Genomic DNA, 17,677 nt, shown 5'->3' on the forward strand with positions numbered 1-17,677 from the left:
TATAGACTAAAATGGAGGTCGAAACGAAAGCCGTGGCCGGGCCATCTAAGAGAGATTACGACAATGGCGCGCGCGTCATAAAACGAACCAGAACGGAACTTGTTCCAAAAGAAGAGCGCGAGAGGCGACGACGTTTAAAGGAAGCGCAAAGAGACTATGGCCGAGGGAGCAAAGTCAATGTCAAAGCCGTTAAGGACAAGAAGCTACGGAGTAACCTGAAGTCCCTGGAGCATAAGTATAAGGAGGCTACAGTGAAGGCAAAAGATGCAGAAATACTTCTCGAAAATACTAGCGGTTTCCTAGAACCGGAGCACGAATTAGAGAGGACGTATAGAGTGCGACAAGAAGATATATTAAACGAAGTATCCACCGAGTCGGCGAAAAAGCGATTCGAGTTGAAACTTGACCAACTTGGACCCTACGTTTTCGAGTATTCCCGAACTGGTCGAGAATTACTACTGGCAGGGCGCCGAGGCCATGTCGCTACGATGGATTGGCGCGAAGGGAAGTTGGGATGCGAGCTACAACTTGGAGAAACAGTCCGTGATGCGCGGTGGCTTCACAATAACCAATTTTTCGCCGTGGCGCAAAAGAAACATGTCTACATATACGATCGCCAGGGAGTTGAAGTACATTGCCTGAGGAAACACCAAGAAGTGACGCATATGGAGTTTCTACCGTATCACTTTTTATTGGCAACTCTGGTTAGTAGGCTCGACGTACCGTGGTTTTATTGTTACTAACTACGAGGCTAGGGGATGTCGGGTTTTCTCAAGTATCAGGACGTATCAACCGGTCAACTAGTGACGGAAATACCGACGAAGCTCGGAGCACCAGTTTCTCTTACACAAAACCCCTATAACGCCGTATTACATGCTGGCCACCAGAATGGGACTGTTACATTATGGTCTCCAAACTCACCCGAACCACTAGTGAAGCTATTGGCGCATAAAGGCCCCGTCCGATCACTGGCCGTGGATAGGGAAGGTCGATACATGGTATCAGGAGGGCAAGATTGCAAGATGGCGGTTTGGGATATAAGGATGTTCAAAGAAGTCAATAGTTATTTCACGCGACAGCCAGCATCGTCGATCGCAATATCAGACCGAGGCCTCACTGCGGTAGGATGGGGTACGAAGACGACAATTTGGAAAGGTCTTTACTCTAAGCATGCTGCCGAGCAGGAGAAAGTCCAGAGTCCATATATGGCATGGGGTGGCGAGGGCAAGCGCATCGAGCGCGTGCGCTGGTGTCCATTCGAAGATATTCTGGGACTGGGTCATGACGAAGGGTTTTCGTCGATCATTGTCCCCGGCGCTGGTGAACCTAACTTTGATGCCCTGGAAGTCAATCCATTCGAGACGGCTAAGCAACGACAAGAGACTGAAGTCAAGTCGTTATTGAACAAGTTGCAACCTGAGATGATCGCACTGGACCCTAATTTCATTGGAAACCTTGATCTACGTTCTGAACAGCAACGTCAAGCTGAGAAGGACCTTGATGCGAAACCAGTTGATATCGAGACAGAAATCAGGAATAGGGCCCGCGGAAAGAATAGCGCGCTCCGCAGATATTTACGAAAGCAAAGAGGCAAGAATATTATTGATGAGAAGAGACTTAAAGTTGAAGAACTCTGGAAGGAACAGTTACAGCAGCGGGAGAACAAGCAGAAGGAAAAAGAGGTTGAGCTCGGCCCGGCTCTGGCAAGATTTGCTAGAAAAGACTAACCAGAATTTAATACAAACCCAGGGGCATCCAATCCTGCTTCGGCTTGCTGTCTTATAATGACTTATTTGTTGGCTCTCAAGAGGTTGAAAGTTTGGTTCTAATAAAAAAAACCACCTACGTGGCCGGGTGGGAAGAGACACTAACGTTTATACCAATAACTGTATCGTATTGGCGGAATTAGAGCGGTATGCTTCCAACTGGCCTTTTGCATCATGTTTAAAGGACAACGCAGTGTTTTAGCCCTAATAATGTGAAAACTGCGTGGGATGTGTTTCTGGGAGAATGAACCCCCTCCTTGTAAGCATTGTATGTTGGGGGATATCCCCACAATGAGGCTGTCTTTTTAGAAAACATCTAAACTAGGTTAATGTTTGCACCGAGTGACTTCCATTTTATGGTTTGGTATTACTAACATGACATGTTAAAATCGAACGTTGAAAGCATGGAAACTGCGAATGAAAAAGTATTTGAACAACTCGAGTACAGGTAGTGTGCATTAGTTTTGCTGGGTAGTTGCATTTGTACATGTTCGGTTGCCAGCTGACATCATTTATCTGTCACATCACCCTCCATTGGTGCATGTGACAGTGGCAGAGTGGCGCCCGTTATTTTTGATAACAGCTGTCGAATCAAGCCAGCGAATCACAATTACCACACAGCTCAGGTCGGTCGGTCGGTTTAAACAAGGATGTCCCTGCTGTGTCCCGAAATTGTCATTTCTACATAACTGATCCTCCCTATTGCTCTACTTCGAACTACAACTTGATTCAAGGCCTGGGGGATGGCAACTCTTCTTCTTGCCCCATAAACTTGTAAATAATTCCGATTACTGTTCCGATAGCGTCGATATGAATGGTCATTTCTCTTCCGTTGGCGAGAAGCCAACACAAGCTCATTACGAGCATGGCATCCAAGTTATTGACGAGGACAAGGAGTTCAAGTAAGCTGTCCTTTTCCTTACTACTATGTATTACTGCCCCATCCTCCTCGTACTCTACTAACATACGACATTCTAGCGAGAATATAAATGCCTATTTACATGCAACCGATGTCGCCGATGCTGGATTCAACTATCATCTGATATCCGTGTTCGGGTCTCAGTCCACCGGTAAATCGACCTTGCTCAACTACCTATTTGGTACCGAGTTCAATGTAATGTCCGAGGTGGAACGACGCCAAACTACTAAGGGAATATGGATGTCCAAAAATAAAAGGGGCTCTATGGCCGACAATATCTTGGTTATGGATGTAGAGGGCACCGACGGCCGAGAGAGAGGAGAAGACCAAGATTTCGAAAGGAAGAGTGCACTATTTGCGCTTGCAACTAGCGAAGTGCTTATAGTCAACATATGGGAGCACCAAGTTGGTTTATATCAAGGTGCCAATATGGGATTGTTGAAAACCGTCTTCGAAGTTAACCTCCAACTGTTCTTGAAGGATAAACAGTAAGTGTCATGAGAAACCTAATGGATATGTCGGGCGGAAGGCTAATATGCGGTACACTTAGATCTACCCCCAGGTCTCTCCTATTCTTCGTCATCCGTGATCATATTGGACACACCCCCTTATCAAACCTTCGAAACACCTTAATCCAAGATCTTACTAAGATTTGGTCCTCGATTTCGAAGCCAGCGGGTCTGGAAGGGTCGAATATTGAAGACTACTTCGACTTCGCCTTTGCTGCGCTCCCTCATAAGATCTTACAACCAGATAAGTTCGAAGCCGAAGTCAAGAACCTAGGAGGCAGGTTTGTGACTGGAAACCGAAACTCGAAGAACCAGCTCGAGCACGGTGAACAAGAACTTGAGGGTGGCGTCTTCCTGCCCGAATATCACCGAAGAATTCCGGCCGATGGATTCTCCCATTATGCAAATGGCATTTGGGACCAGATCGTTCATAACAAGGACCTCGATCTGCCTACACAGCAAGAGCTCCTTGCCCAGTTCCGCTGCGATGAGATTTCGCGAGAGGTCCTCGTAGCATTCGATGAAGCTATTACTCCGCTAGAGGAGCAACAGGCGGAGTCTGCTCGCAGCGGAAGGCCTATCGTTTTACCGGACCTCGGTAAGATTGGCAGCTCGACTAGGGAGAAGTGCCTCAAGTCTTTCGAGACGCAGGCTAGCCGATATCACAAGAAAGTTTACTCGGATAAACGTACGGATTTGGAGGGGAAGATCGATCAGCGTCTGAAGACGCTATACCACGGCCAACTGTCTGCTGCCCACAAGTCCTGCGTTACTAGCTTTAGCGACGCCGTGTCCGGTGCTGTTAAGCAGGGTCAAAAGTCTGGAGGAGCCTACGAATTTGCTGAGATCGTGGATGCGGAGAAGACTAGAACTTTGGACACATTCAAGAAGGAGGCACAAGCCTTGTTTATCCTGGATGTGGCGTGGACTAACTTCAAGCCTCAGTATGTTCTCTTCGAGAAAGAACTTGATGAAGTCAGTGCTCGCTTGCGAAAAGAAGAAATGCGAAGACTGGCGAATCGGGTTGAACGGTGGGTCAAATCTCGTCTAGGCGATTCGGTTGGTCTTGAATTCAACAAGCTTGGATCGGGGAGGGGAGGATCTGGAGCCCCTGAAGAGGGCGAGAAGCCTCCTACTGAGAAAGACCTCTGGGACCGTATTTGGAACCTTTTTACTTCTATTGTCAAGGAAGCCGAGGGCCGCTTTACAGACAGGGCCAAGAGCTTTGAGGCGAGTGAAGACGAGGTTGAGGTCGGACTATGGCGTCTACGACGGAAGAGTTGGGTAGCCCTCCGAGGGAAGATCGAGGAAGAAGTGATGGAAGGGAATATTTTGCTAAAGCTTCGCGAAAACTTCGAGGATAAATTCCGATACGATGAAGCGGGCGTCCCGCGCATATGGCGGCCAGCCGATGACATCGAGGGTATCTACACGCGTGCGCGAGAGTCGACTCTTACCCTCATCCCTCTGTTGTCGAGGTTCAGGCTGTCCACAACATATGCACCTCCGGACCTGCCAGAGTTCATTGGCAACCAGCCTTCTGCGGCAGAGCCTGAAGATGAGGACGACTTGGCACCCATCGGTGGTATTGATGAGGAAGAAGGGAAGAGTCTCGAGGAAGAGATGACTGTCTTGAGCGAAAGCAAGCGTCAAGATCTGGTGGTCAGGTTCAAGAAGACTGCCGATGGTGTGTACGTGGAAGCTAAGCGAAGTGCCATTGGTGGGATTACGCAGGTCCCCTTGTATTTCTACGGGTTGCTATTGGCACTGGGGTGGAACGAGATCCTGACAGGTGAGTTACTTTTACACGATGTTACCGTTACTATACTAACCCTCATCAGTTCTGCGCAACCCCGTCCTTTTTGTACTCTTGGTCATCATTGCCGGTGGGTTATACGTCTCGTACAGCCTTAATCTTCTGGGCCCTATGATGCAGATGAGCAACGCTGCCTGGAACCAGGCCTCAGAAATTGGCAAGCAACGTCTTCGAGAGTTTGTCGAGAACAATGAGGCCGCGAGACAGGCAATTGGCATGGCGGGCCGGGATAGCGACTCGATCAGCATGGACACGTTAGATAGCCGGGGAAAGAAGAAGTCGCGTGTGGCAGTTGATGACGACGACGATATGTAATAGGTTCAGTCGATTATGTATAGACGGCTAGGTCGGCCAGGATATAGTAAAGATACATTTCTCGTCATGGACAAATTCCCAATCCGAACAAACAAGTTTTTGATAATCCAATATTTATCCTTCCCAGAACGCCGTGATCCTATGCTTAAGGTAGTTGGATATGCAATAACGAAATCTTCTTGAGGTTAAAACGCCTCTAAACCAGCCGGAGTACCAAACCAGGACCCTAACTCGTCGGCATCTTTCCCCTTACTGCTGTCGGCGAAGTAATCAGTAAGTCGACTGTTCTCATCGTCTTCTTCTACCGGCCACTCAACCTTCACGCCACCCTTCGTCTCCAGCATGTCCTTCGCCGTGCCCCAGCTAAATCTGCACTCGGGCCCCCAGCCGAATACCGGATGCATGTTTCTCCTCAGCCAAGAGACGCACCGCGCGTCGGACGGGTATCCAGAACCCCAACTCTCCTGCTCGGTTTCCTCCCCCTCTCCCTCTCTTGCCGCATCACCTGCCGCCCTGGCCTCGTACAAGACCTCTAGCGCAGCATCGCGCGTGACCTTGGCGCACACGCTCGCCGCGCTGACGCACGGATACAAGCTATCGGCCTTCTTGGCGACGGTGATCTTGGTGGTGGGAAACACGCGGGCGAGCTTCGCTTGGTAGGTGGCCGGGGGCCCGACGGTGTCGACGTAGATCTCGGCGACGTTGACGCCGCGGGCGAAGACGCCCTTTATCAGCTCGACGGTGGCGTCGAAGGCTTGGGCGTTGAGGTTGTAGGCTGCGCTGCTCGCGGGCTGCAGCATGTTGGCGCCGATGTCGCGCGCGGAGAGGCAGGATACGGCCCAGCCGCAGGAGTCGAATAGGTCGGTGGAGGGCGTGCAGAGGGCTTGCATGAGCTGGGAGCGCACGGTGGGGGTCAGGACTTTGGAGTCGTCGAAGTGGTAAGTTTGCTTTAGGAGGGCGTCGGAGAGCGAGAGGGGCAGGTAGAAGACGCCGTAGACCATGGGGCCGAGGACGGGGCCGCGGCCGGCTTCGTCGACGCCGAGGACGCAGGGGGGGTTGTTGGAGGATGGGTTAGAAGGGGAGGAGGAGGAGGAGGTGGTGGTGGTGTTGGGTTCCGGGAGGAGACTTGGGGGTACGGCGGAGAAGTGTGTGTAGGTTTCGCCGGAGAGGGTGGCGGCGTGGTGGATGGAAGGCGGGACGAAGACATTGTCGGCTGGGGTTTCGAGGGCGACGGTGCCGTCGTCCATTGGGGTGTCTTCCATGGCGAGCTTTCGTTATGGTAGGTAGGTATTAGATAGTGTGGTTGTTCGAGTGAAAGAGTAGCATATTATGTTATATTATATTATGTACATCAACCAGATATACAATTAGAAAGATTGTATGTAATAGATAATGGTACCTAGGTAGGTAGTAATCCGAAGACTACTATGTAAGTGGAAGAGTGGAACCTGCCTCTGATAATCCGTAGTCGCGTCTTTACTTGAAAGCGCGTCCGTGCTGCCAATTAAAGTGGATACCTCTTAGAAGGTCTGGCCCATAATTATCTTCAGGGACGTGCAGTACCTAAATCAATTGGGTCACCTAGCAGCCACGGGAAAGCGCACCTCAAACAAAGAAAGTAAACATCACCGCCTTCCCCGCAAGGAATCGCCATTTTATACTTTTTACGCGTTTTCAACCTTAAATGCGATTTTCATTGCTGGCCACTAAAAGTCTCATATATCATTAATTTTTTAAAACTCGAGCGATTGATAGTTTTCCCCAAGTCGCACTGCCGTAGACGGCACCCCCCGTTACTATGCCTGCGAAAGCACAGTCGCAGCGGCGCATGACACAGTCGCAAAATGAACAGGTCTTTGATGTTGGTGTTGTTGGAAGGTATTCGCCATACTGCGCCCTAGCCGAGCGAAATTGAGACTGATGTAGAGTAGAAAAACGGGCCTCACACTAGCGGAGCGCGAGCGCGATGCACATGGCTTCGAAGCTGTTGACTCCCTTTTCTCTTCGCCTGAAAAGGATGTTAACAATGTCAGCGTTAATGGCGCCAGTGGAAGGCATAATGCTGAATCGGACGAGGAGCAAGAAATGGAAATAGACGACGGTATGCCGCGCTCTACGTAATTATCGTCACTGTATGCTGATTCACGCTTTGTAGAATCTCAAATGGGACCAGCTACTATCATGAAACAGCGACAGTCTCGTCCATCGCTGCCGCGCGCTCGATCCCCTATCAAGACGCATCTACAGTCTCCAGCGCGCCAAAATCCGCATCTCGGTATTACTTCATCACCTGCTCGCGGTTCCATTATACCCGCGCGCGAACCTAACCCCCCTAAATCTGTAAATCGCAAGCTGGATTTTTCTAAACGCTCTTCAAATAAGACAAGCCTTCCGCAACCGAGAGTGAACGGGCCGAAACCCAGGAATGGGAAGCTCACTAACGGTCATGCTCATTCCAACGATTCCGGCGACGATGACGAAGAAGTTATTCCGCAAGGCAGACGAAAACAACCACGTGAAGAAGAGATCCAAGAAGAAGAGGAGCCAGAGGAACCAGAGGAACCAATGGACGTTCTTGATGCTGGTATTGACGAGGTAGAATACGTGGCTGAGGAGCAAGACGAACCCCCTATAGAGCCTGAACCAGAAATTGAGGAAGAAGAGGAAGAACCTATCCCGCAACCAAAATCACCCGAACAACCTAAAAAGCGCAGAGGTCGTAAGCCAAAATCACCCGTTGCCCAAGAAGAAGAAGGAGGGCCGTCGGTCCCAAAAGCAGCACCTGCACGAACGGAAGAAGTCGATGATGTACCCGCTAAAAAGAAGCAACGAGGACGGCCAGCAAAGGCTTCATCACCTGTCGAAGAACATGAGCCTCCAAAGAAGACCCAGAAGCGAAGACCAGGAAGGCAGTCTGGAAGTAGTGTTGAGGAGGAACAAGAGCACGAGGTGGAGGACAATGCCAACGAAAGAAAGGCAAAGCGCCAACGGGTTGTGGAAAAAGAGAGCAAGCCCCCCCCGTCGAAACCAACTGCGACAAAGGAAAAAGGGAAACCCGGTCGAAAGCGAAAATCTTCTGGAATTGGTGTCGAGGAGCCTGTCGTGCAGCGCGGTCCTCCCCTCCCTAAAGGTCGCGGCCTAGTTGCTCTACGTCGGGAAGACGAAGACAATATGCGGACTACACGGTCGGGCCGGCTCTCATACCAGCCCCTACAATGGTGGAAGGGGGAGCATGTCGTGCGAGAGGGCGTAGATGTGTTCGAAGACAAAGGTCAAAAGTTCGTAATGCCCGTCGTCCAGGGCGTCGTGCGGACCGAGGAAACCGAAGACTTACCAACGAAGAAGCGCCGCGGCCGCCCCTCGAAACAGCGTGGCAGGCCCGGGCGCCGCGTATCCGCAATCCCCGAGGAAGAAGAGGTGGAGCGTGACGACTGGGAATACGACCCGGGCCGCATCGCGGGCGAGTGCCTTTACTGGAGGCCCGAGTACGAGACGGAGCCCGCGGACGAGGACCAGCTCGAAGTCGCGGAAGAAGAGCTAGCCATCTCCGAAGCGGCCATCCAGCTGAAAGATATCAAGGACGCGACGTTCCGGTTCGCCAAGACGCTTACGCTCCCGTTCTTCGGGTCAGGAATCGTGGATATGCCGCCCGGCTCAGAGAAGCGTACTAAGAATTCAAGGAAAATGCAGATGGTGTTTTTCGTGCATAAGGGGAATGTTGATGTTACAGTGGCGCAGACGGAGTTTAGGATTGGCATGGGAGGGATGTGGTTTGTGCCCAGAGGTAAAGCCACCTACTCCCACAGGAACTTTTCAAGTTGAAGCTAACAACCCCCGTCTATAGGAAATCACTACAGCATCGCGAATAACACCGACAGGCCCGCGCGCATCTTCTTCGCTCAGGGCTGCGAAGTCTTGGTCCAGGGCGAGGCGGGAGATGCCGAGGAGACGCAGGTGGGCTGATCTAGCCTCTCGTAATATTTAATTCTCTTTCAGGTCGGGTATGTAGGTTTATTACGAATCAGGAGATAGAAAGGACGGACTGGCCGAAGAGAACTTAGCTTCAACCTCGGGGGGATGGCACTGCATTGTTGTTACTGTCGTCATTACTACTACATACTCTGCTTCCCCCCATCACATACTCGTTGCATACCTACCTACTTTCCCTCCGCAGCATTACAGCGTTGTTAGTCCCGTGCGTGTGCATTGCATTTCTTACGCCAGAGGCGTTTTCCCGCAATGGTGAGAGGCGAGGTTTTTGGCAATGGAGCTTCTTAGTTAGTTAGGTTCCCTAACCTAGCTACCTAGCTACGTACCTAGTTATTAGAAGAGCCCGGGTCGTTATAGACTCGGGTCCTGCTGCTGCGTCTGTGATACCAAATCAAAAGTTTCTTTTTCCATCTAACTAACCAACTATTGTCCCTTGATCAGTATACCTTGCTACATATAGCTTGCTATAGTCATCAGCCAGTTAGATTTCCCTTCTCGTAGACTAAAGGAAGGATCTGTATTTACTTGTTTCTAAAAAATAAGTACATGGAAGAGAGCTAAGCTAGGTGCTGAAATCAGTATAGGATGCGAAATATAATACTGCTTTTACTTTTATATACCGATTTTTCTAACCGAGTAAATGAGTTGGGTATCGACTGGAATCATGCCATGCCATGCCATGCCACTACCCCTATGTATATTCAACACCCTCGCCCCCCTAACCACCTATGTACCTATCCATCCACCCACCCACCACCACCAAGACCAATTCAAGCCTCAGTACAAAGCACCTTCTTCAACGCCCCCATCTCCCGCTCATAACCCTCGACCTTCCTCTGCGCAGCGTCGATCTTGCCCAGCAAATAATACGTCCGTCCCGCCGTCTGCGCCGGCTGCATAGGCAAGCCGCCCAGCAGCGCGAGTTCCGCCTCCGCCTTATCGATGTTCTTGGCCTCGGCTTTGACGAGCTCCGTCAGCACCGCGAGATCCATCTTCGCGGAGAGGGCGGGGTCGCGCGCCAGCAGGCGGAACGCCGCGGCGTAGACCGGTTTTCCGGGAGCGATTAGAGCCGGGCGGCCGTTGCGCGATTTCAGCGTGATGAGCTCGGCGTTGGAGAGGCCTTCGAGCGCGGCCTCTCCGTCGGGTGCGGTGGTCGAGGACGCGAAGGTGTTGTGCAGGAGGACTTCGTTGTAGCGTAGGGAATCGTTGCGGGCGAGTTCTTTGACGAGGTACCAGGCCTGTTCCACGGACCACTTGTGCTCGCCGTCGCTGGTCGTCTTGCCGGGGAGGAGGTAGAACTTGAGGATTTCGGAAGCGGATTGCTCCGTGATTTCCTCCACCGCTTGCTTGGGGCTCTGACCAGCTTTCAGACGACGGGCTAGAAATTCCAGGTCTGTGAGACGACCGCCTAGAGTGCCGATACATTCGTCAAGTTCTCCTAAGTCGGGGAGGACTTTGGCCCATGCTGGCTGCTTCTCGCTCGAGTCGCTCGAGTCTTCTTTCACTTCGAGCTGCTCCTCTCCGTTGGTAATATGGCTTAGGACGAAGCGCTTGGCTACATCGGGTGAGAGATCTCCGAGGGCGGTCTCGTGGAAAATACGGTCGGGAAGAGCTTTGGATAGGTATTTCGAGTAGGAAGAGTCGGTAGTTAGGAAGATGACGTGGGCAATATTAGATTGGACTAAAGCAGCAGCCCATTCGGAAATCTTATCATAAACAATAGCGTTCCTATCGCCCTTATGCAGGAAGTTGTCGATAACTACAACGGGTCGCTTCTCAGGGTGTGCTTCCAGGTAGGCATCGACGGGGAGTGAAGCGTCAGAATCGGTCTTTTTACGGTCCGAGATACCAATTTCCGTGAGGGCGACGGCTGTTGTCTGCAGGATCTTCTGAAGCTGTGATTCCAAAGTCTCGGAGAAGCCTGCTTTGACACCGGTTGTACTCTGGACAGCAAGATCGACCATACTGCTCACACTGTTCGCCCACGAGAATATAGGACGGTAACCAACGGACGCCGCCATCTGCTTGATCGTTCCAGATTCTCCACTAGCTTCTACTATCGGTTTGCAGTCGATGACTAGAACATTGTTCCTACCATTTAGGGCTTGGTCCAAGACCAGTTCTTTCTTACCGGAGCCGCGAGGTCCCTGGACGACGATGAAAGTTTCAGTAGTTTCTAGTAGCCATTTCCGAATCTGGTCGATTAGGTCCCTCCTGTGAGTCCAAACTGCACTCAGTCCTGCTTGGTCCGCTTTTTCTTTCTTGAGATTTAAGATAGAAACAGTCCGCCTTCGAAGCCATCTATAAAGCTTACTGTTGCTGAGCCGGAACCGGCCTGTGACGTGAGCTTTGACGAAAAATGATCGAATGGGATCGAATACAATAACAGTGAGACCGGTTAGTAAGGCGACCAAGACAGGAATGACAATTCTCGGATGATTCGATATCCACTCCCAAAACCGGTGTGGTTGCTCTCGCTGTTCATAAGATATGCGTAGCCTGGTACCCGATTTGCCGCCGCCAAGATCTTGGGGCACGACGAAACCATGCAGGCAGTTCCTAGCCATGATGGCATCTCTAACGGTTGCAAAATCAACATAGGCGTATTTCGGGAAGACTTTAGAATCCCATGGTTGTGAGAGGATCTCGGCAATCTTTCCGTACCGGCGGAACAAGCTATACAAGGTTTCCGGGGGCAACTCGACCGCCTCCTCACCCGGATTCTTGGGGACGAATTCAACCCTTAGTCTATCCTTAGGGAACCTGTGCAAGTCTTCTAGCCAGGGAATACCATGAACGAGTCCGACCCGGACTCTCCTGAAGGGATTGAAAATTGGCCTTACGGGGTTCTCCTGGAGGTATTTAGAGATGGCTGCCTCGATATCCTTGGCGGGTACATCGGCAGGATATGTGAACTTGACAAAAGCTCCACCGTCCTTGAAACGAGGTATGATTTCAGTGATATTAACTGGGGCTGTCTTTGGAATGGCTCGCTTCACATTGTTTATAGGGTTAAGGGCGCCTAGGGTTGAGTTCTGAAATCGCTTCATGAGCTCGTCCACGTCCAGGTCGGGACTCTTCCATGGCGCTCGTAGTAAACCGGAGAGTTTGAGGGGGAATAAGGCTAACAGGTTTGGTTAGTTATCTCACTTCATCTTGGTATTTTGAGTGTATGGTATTGTATAAAAAAGAAAAGAAAAAAAAAAGAAAAAGAAAAAAAAGAGAGATTGGCCATACTGTCTATCCAAAGAATGGATTCATTCGGGGCAGCATCTATATGACCGCTTCTCGCCTCTCCGTTGGTAGTGCTCTCCCAAGCTCTCGGCACCGATGTCCATCGTGGCTGGTAACGTTGTGTGAGAATAGGTCTTGCAAATGAGCCCGGGGTTCTTAACCCCCTCAACCCAGGCAAGCTCCTAGGGCCGAGACATGGGTATCTTGGCATCATCGTCTACAAGATTTGAAGCTCATCCCCATGCTTTATAGCAGCTTGCGATGAGCTGGATAAAGATATATGAGGCCCGTAGTGATTGTGCCAAAAGTACTGGAATTTATTGGTGTTAACAGATAGTTAGGGTTTCATTAACAGGTAACTGCATGTAACTAGTTAATGCAGCTCATCCAACAAGTTTCGTGAAGGCCGATGAGGTCATTGTTAGCTCTTGCTAAGATCAAATGTACTTAGTTAATCTTAGGTAATCGTATCTCCCCCGCTTGTCAAGATAGTATAGTCAAGCCACTACTAGCAAAAGCCACAGTCTTAGTGGGATGAAAGCTTCTAAAACTTAAGGTAGCGCGAAGTAATTGAGAAACCGTCGGAACGAAGTTATAGATGAGACTCGTTATAGTAAATATAGAGAAATACATCCAATTTATGCAGTGATACCCAAAATCTACCTGCATAGCTGAGGTCACTATTCCGTATAGATATCAGACCATCTCTACTTCCACACGCGATCAATCGTACCACAGATTTAAGCTGCAATTAGCGCCTTTATCATTGGTCGAGAAAAAAAAAGGAAAAGCGCATCACCTTCCAAGGAATCGATCACGAGAGCGAATACTACCATACTCCAATACTGCACCCCGCGCCAATCCCCCGCACATACTCACATACTCATATACTCGACCGAACACACACACTGGGACCTTCCTTTATTCTTGTTCTCCCTTCAACCCGAGACCTTCATTATTACGAAGCATTGCCATCTTCACTCCCAAGAGTTCCAATTCATCCAAAGCGCAAAGTAAAGCGCAAATCCCAATCGACAAATCCACATATACGAAGCTGTAACGCAGCAAAGCACGTCGAAACCAAAACCATGGGTTGGATGTGGTCCTCTCAATCCCCCTCCTCCGCTCCGAAGGGCTCAAATCCTCCCACCGACCAATCTAACAACAACAAGCCCGCAGCGCCTTCGCCTCCCCCTCCGCCAAAGCAGCCCGAATCCGACTATGGCGATCCCGAAATCGCCAAGTTCATGGCCCAGCTGCAAGCAGAGTTCGGCAGCACCAGCAAACCCGCCACCACACAACCTCCTCCCCCCGAACCCACGACCAAAGACACATCATCAACTCCTCCATCATCATCACCATCATCAACAACACCATCTCAGCCCTCCTCATCCTCCACCTCCAATCTCTTCTGGTCCTCCTCCTCCCCCACCACCACACCCGAACCCCCCATCCCCTCCCACCTAGACCCAATAACCGAATCCCTCCTCCCAACCAGCATGTCCTGCCGCCAAGCCTTCGACGCCGCCTACTACTGCAACTCCCTCGGCGGCCAGTGGATATCCGTCTACCGCTCCGGCACCATGCGCTCCTGCTCCGAGCACTGGGACGACTTCTGGTTCTGCATGCGCACCCGCACCTACTCGGGCCCCCAGAAGGAAGAGGCCATCCGCGCCCACTACCGCCGCAAGGAGTACCTCAAGTACCACGCTCCCGGCCGTCCCAGCAGCGCCGACGTCTGGCAGCCCAGGGACGACAAGGTCCAGCATGATACCGCCTTCCGCCAACACCTCGACATGCCGAGTATCAGCGACGAGGAGTGGCGTCGGCTCGAGATTGAGCGAAGACGAAGGGTCCAAGAGCAGCTACAGTCCCGCGAGTCGTAGCCTAGGCTAGTGTAGTAATGTGTTCATTTATGTAAAATATAGAAGGCTTCAGTCGGATATCTAGGTAGTTTTGGTTGAATGGGTAGGGTTAAGTCGGTAGTGCACCAAGATATAGCATCATGCCATTGTGGAAATTGGAGGGCACTTACGAATTTTACAAAGTTTTCTTAAAGCCTACCTCAAAGTCCTACGTCCAATGATAATAATTCAACTATGAAGAATCATCAATTATATAGCAAAGCTTATAATCATGTCACATGTTTCACATTCATCAAGACCGCAGTGTTTATTTATGAATTAACTTCATTGCTTCGTAGAAGGATTATTCCTGCCTAGAATACATCCCATGCAAGTCATAAACCGCAACTTTTGCCCTGTATCATTCATTACCAGTAAGATCTAGTGCAAACCCGTAAAATCCGAGACCGCCACACAGTGTGTCATTAAACACCTGAGGAAAACGCCGGAACAATAAAAAAGAAAAGAGATATCATGAATGCGAAACCGTTTAGTCAACCTCCTCAACAGTAGGGCCTTCATCCTGGCCAGCGCCAGGAGCACCGCCGGGAGCACCGGGGAAGCCGCCAGGGCCGCCGGCACCGGGAACACCACCGGCGCCACCAGCTCCGTAGAACTTCATCATGATGGGGTTGGCAATACCCTCGAGCTCCTTCTGCTTCTCCTCGTACTCCTCGCGAGTGGCCTGCTGGTTCTCGTCGAGCCAAGAGACAACCTTGTCGATCTCGGCCTTGAGCTTCTCCTTGTCACCAGCGTCGAGCTTCTCGTCGACCTTGGAGTCGGAGAGGGTGTTTCGGAGAGAGTATGCGTACGACTCAAGGCCGTTCTTGGCACCGATACGGCGACCTTCAGCCTCATCCTCCTCCTTGTACTTCTCAGCTTCGGAAAGCATGCGCTCGATCTCCTCCTTGGATAGACGACCCTTGTCGTTGGTGATGACAATCTTGTTGGACTTGCCAGTGCCCTTCTCGACGGCGGAGACGTTGATGATACCGTTGGCATCGACATCGAAGGTGACCTCAATTTGAGGGACACCACGAGGCGCGGGTGGGATACCAGTCAACTCGAACTTGCCGAGCAGGTTGTTGTCCTTAGTGCGTTGACGCTCACCCTCGTAGACCTGGATCAAGACACCAGGCTGGTTATCCGAGAAGGTGGAGAAGACCTCGGACTTCTTGGTAGGAATGGTGGTGTTGCGGGGGATGAGCTTGGTCATCATACCACCAGCAGTCTCGATACCGATGGAAAGCGGGGCGACGTCGAGAAGCAGGATCTCATTGGTCGACTTGGAGCTGGTGTCACCAGAGAGGATAGCAGCCTGCACGGCAGCACCGTAGGCGACGGCCTCATCAGGGTTGATGGACTTGTTGGGCTCCTTTCCGTTGAAGTAGTCGGTGATGAGCTTCTGCACACGGGGGATACGGGTGGAGCCACCGACGAGGACGATCTCGTGGACTTGAGACTTGTCGATCTTAGCGTCGGCAAGGACACGGTCGACAGGCTGGATGGTGGATCGGAAGAGATCCTGGCAAAGCTCCTCGAATCTGGCACGGGTGATAGACGTGTAGAAGTCGATACCCTCGTATAGAGAGTCGATCTCAATAGAGGTCTGAGCGGAAGAAGAAAGAGTACGCTTGGCACGCTCGCAAGCGGTTCGGAGACGTCGCAGAGCACGGGGGTTGGTAGAGAGATCCTTCTTGTGCTTGCGCTTGAACTCGTTGACAAAGTGGTTGACGAGTCGGTTGTCAAAGTCCTCACCACCCAAGTGAGTGTCACCAGCGGTAGACTTGACCTCAAAGATACCCTCCTCAATGGTTAGGAGAGAGACATCGAAGGTACCACCACCGAGATCGAAGATGAGAACGTTGCGCTCACCCTCGGTCTTCTTGTCGAGACCATAAGCGATGGCGGCAGCTGTGGGTTCGTTGATGATTCGGAGGACGTTCAGGCCAGCAATTAAACCGGCATCCTTGGTAGCTTGTCGCTGAGAGTCGTTGAAGTAGGCAGGTACGGTAACAACAGCGTTGTTGACAGTGCCACCAAGGTAGGCCTCAGCGGTTTCCTTCATCTTGGTAAGGACCATAGAGGAGATTTCTTCGGGGGTGAACTGCTTCGTCTCACCCTTGTACTCAACCTCGATGACAGGCTTGCCATTCTTGTCAACGATCTTGAAGGGGAAGTGCTTCATGTCAGCCTGAACCTCAGGGTCCGAGAACTTGCGACCGATCAGACGCTTGGCGTCGAAGACGGTGTTCTGAGGGTTCATGGCGACTTGATTCTTGGCGGCATCACCGATTAGACGCTCCGTGTCCGTGAAGGCCACGAAGGAGGGTGTGGTTCGGTTACCCTGGTCATTGGCAATGATTTCAATTCGGTCATCTCGGAAGACGCCTACACACGAGTAGGTCGTGCCCAAGTCAATTCCGACTGCGGGAACCATTGTGAAAGATGTGACGACTTGTTAGGTCAAACAGTAGGTATGGCGGGGTAATAGAGAGAAGAATGTGCGATGTGTAGTAGTGTAATAGCGTTGTAGTTGTGTCAAAACGCAACAGAATTTTGTACCCAAATGGGGCGGGTATCTAAATTAATGTATTTTGCGTTGTTCGTGAGAGAATTGTTGTTGTTGATGTCTGAGATTGATGATGAGAAGAGAAATGTTGCTTGGGACTTGAGCAGGAGTTTATACAATCAGAAGTGGAAGCTATGGTGGGGCCAGGGAATCTTCTCGAATTGCTGGAAGTTGGTACCCGCTTCTGGTATGTACTTTCCGCCTAACTTGCTAACTAAAAACCCTCCAAGCTTCCTGAATTCAGTGGAATCACCCAGATAGGAATAGACAAGAATAGAATTTTCAATACACACTCTTGTACTGCATGTACCGTACTTTCTGTATTGCACGGAAGTGTACCTACCTAAGAATATAAGTGATTTTTGTAATAATACACTGTTAATTCTACACTGTTAATTCTAGAGGTCTTTAGGGGCTAACAGGCCTACAGTACAATACATACAGACCACCAAGTATCTAGGTATCGTCTCTATTCTCTATGCACATCACGTACTCTGAGATGTACCTAGCTCTGGGTACTTACCCCGCCATCATGGTATTGACATCACTGCTTGGTTGCCCGGGCTAATCAGCCTGCCTTACGGCCCACTAAAAAATGCACGAAATACAAAGTACCTACCCCGATGTACCTTTTTTTCTTCTCTTCTCTTCT

The 17,677-nt window shown here is 50.7% G+C and overlaps 7 protein-coding genes across 7 annotated transcripts; 4 read left to right on the top strand and 3 right to left on the bottom strand.

Moving 5' to 3' along the window:
* Positions 1-11: 11 nt before the first annotated feature.
* Positions 12-2,080, top strand: F5Y00DRAFT_268652 (BING4CT-domain-containing protein; the record flags this gene model as incomplete). The annotated part of the gene is made up of 2 exons (XM_048012300.1): positions 12-704; positions 756-2,080. 2 exons carry the CDS (start codon positions 12-14, stop codon positions 1,725-1,727), a joined length of 1,665 nt encoding a protein of 554 aa, XP_047866142.1. The 3' UTR covers positions 1,728-2,080.
* Positions 2,081-2,216: 136 nt separating this feature from the next.
* F5Y00DRAFT_43787 (root hair defective 3 GTP-binding protein) lies at positions 2,217-5,418 on the top strand. The gene is made up of 4 exons (XM_048013662.1): positions 2,217-2,668; positions 2,745-3,173; positions 3,236-4,986; positions 5,036-5,418. The coding sequence occupies exons 1-4, from the start codon at positions 2,577-2,579 to the stop codon at positions 5,323-5,325; spliced, it is 2,562 nt and encodes an 853-aa protein (XP_047866143.1). The 5' UTR covers positions 2,217-2,576; the 3' UTR covers positions 5,326-5,418.
* F5Y00DRAFT_43796 (ribonuclease H-like domain-containing protein) lies at positions 5,310-6,838 on the bottom strand. The gene has a single exon (XM_048013663.1). The coding sequence runs from the start codon at positions 6,585-6,587 to the stop codon at positions 5,511-5,513; it is 1,077 nt and encodes a 358-aa protein (XP_047866144.1). The 5' UTR covers positions 6,588-6,838; the 3' UTR covers positions 5,310-5,510.
* A 79-nt stretch (positions 6,839-6,917) lies between these two features.
* On the top strand, positions 6,918-9,704 carry F5Y00DRAFT_233924 (Mif2/CENP-C like-domain-containing protein). Its single transcript, XM_048007363.1, has 4 exons — positions 6,918-7,203; positions 7,257-7,426; positions 7,481-9,109; positions 9,170-9,704. Exons 1-4 carry the CDS (start codon positions 7,124-7,126, stop codon positions 9,286-9,288), a joined length of 1,998 nt encoding a protein of 665 aa, XP_047866145.1. The 5' UTR covers positions 6,918-7,123; the 3' UTR covers positions 9,289-9,704.
* Positions 9,705-9,788: 84 nt separating this feature from the next.
* On the bottom strand, positions 9,789-13,153 carry F5Y00DRAFT_233926 (RNA12 protein-domain-containing protein). The gene is made up of 2 exons (XM_048007364.1): positions 12,553-13,153; positions 9,789-12,439 (listed from the first exon to the last, which is right to left on the bottom strand). The coding sequence occupies exons 1-2, from the start codon at positions 12,761-12,763 to the stop codon at positions 10,086-10,088; spliced, it is 2,565 nt and encodes an 854-aa protein (XP_047866146.1). The 5' UTR covers positions 12,764-13,153; the 3' UTR covers positions 9,789-10,085.
* Positions 13,154-14,787, top strand: F5Y00DRAFT_233927 (uncharacterized protein). Its single transcript, XM_048007365.1, has one exon. The coding sequence runs from the start codon at positions 13,638-13,640 to the stop codon at positions 14,433-14,435; it is 798 nt and encodes a 265-aa protein (XP_047866147.1). The 5' UTR covers positions 13,154-13,637; the 3' UTR covers positions 14,436-14,787.
* F5Y00DRAFT_43823 (heat shock 70 kDa protein) lies at positions 14,690-17,018 on the bottom strand. The gene has a single exon (XM_048013664.1). The coding sequence runs from the start codon at positions 16,891-16,893 to the stop codon at positions 14,944-14,946; it is 1,950 nt and encodes a 649-aa protein (XP_047866148.1). The 5' UTR covers positions 16,894-17,018; the 3' UTR covers positions 14,690-14,943.
* Positions 17,019-17,677: the final 659 nt, after the last annotated feature.

The sequence above is a fragment of the Daldinia vernicosa genome (genome assembly GCF_022497035.1).
Source record: "Daldinia vernicosa strain CBS 139.73 unplaced genomic scaffold F5Y00scaffold_16, whole genome shotgun sequence".
Lineage (NCBI taxonomy): Eukaryota > Fungi > Ascomycota > Sordariomycetes > Xylariales > Hypoxylaceae > Daldinia > Daldinia vernicosa.

What these genes read in the sequence shown, in the direction of transcription:
- F5Y00DRAFT_233927 (XM_048007365.1), top strand. Translation starts at nt 13,638, where the DNA reads ATGGGTTGGATGTGGTCCTCTCAATCCCCCTCCTCCGCTCCGAAGGGC.
- F5Y00DRAFT_43796 (XM_048013663.1), bottom strand. Translation starts at nt 6,587, where the DNA reads ATGGAAGACACCCCAATGGACGACGGCACCGTCGCCCTCGAAACCCCA.
- F5Y00DRAFT_43823 (XM_048013664.1), bottom strand. Translation starts at nt 16,893, where the DNA reads ATGGTTCCCGCAGTCGGAATTGACTTGGGCACGACCTACTCGTGTGTA.
- F5Y00DRAFT_233926 (XM_048007364.1), bottom strand. Translation starts at nt 12,763, where the DNA reads ATGATGCCAAGATACCCATGTCTCGGCCCTAGGAGCTTGCCTGGGTTG. An exon ending in ATCCATTCTTTGGATAGACA is followed by an intron (nt 12,440 to 12,552) that starts GTATGGCCAATC and finishes CAAACCTGTTAG; the next exon opens with CCTTATTCCCCCTCAAACTC.
- F5Y00DRAFT_233924 (XM_048007363.1), top strand. Translation starts at nt 7,124, where the DNA reads ATGCCTGCGAAAGCACAGTCGCAGCGGCGCATGACACAGTCGCAAAAT. An exon ending in AGAAATGGAAATAGACGACG is followed by an intron (nt 7,427 to 7,480) that starts GTATGCCGCGCT and finishes CACGCTTTGTAG; the next exon opens with AATCTCAAATGGGACCAGCT. An exon ending in GATGTGGTTTGTGCCCAGAG is followed by an intron (nt 9,110 to 9,169) that starts GTAAAGCCACCT and finishes CCCCGTCTATAG; the next exon opens with GAAATCACTACAGCATCGCG.
- F5Y00DRAFT_43787 (XM_048013662.1), top strand. Translation starts at nt 2,577, where the DNA reads ATGAATGGTCATTTCTCTTCCGTTGGCGAGAAGCCAACACAAGCTCAT. An exon ending in GACGAGGACAAGGAGTTCAA is followed by an intron (nt 2,669 to 2,744) that starts GTAAGCTGTCCT and finishes ACGACATTCTAG; the next exon opens with CGAGAATATAAATGCCTATT. An exon ending in CTGTTCTTGAAGGATAAACA is followed by an intron (nt 3,174 to 3,235) that starts GTAAGTGTCATG and finishes CGGTACACTTAG; the next exon opens with ATCTACCCCCAGGTCTCTCC.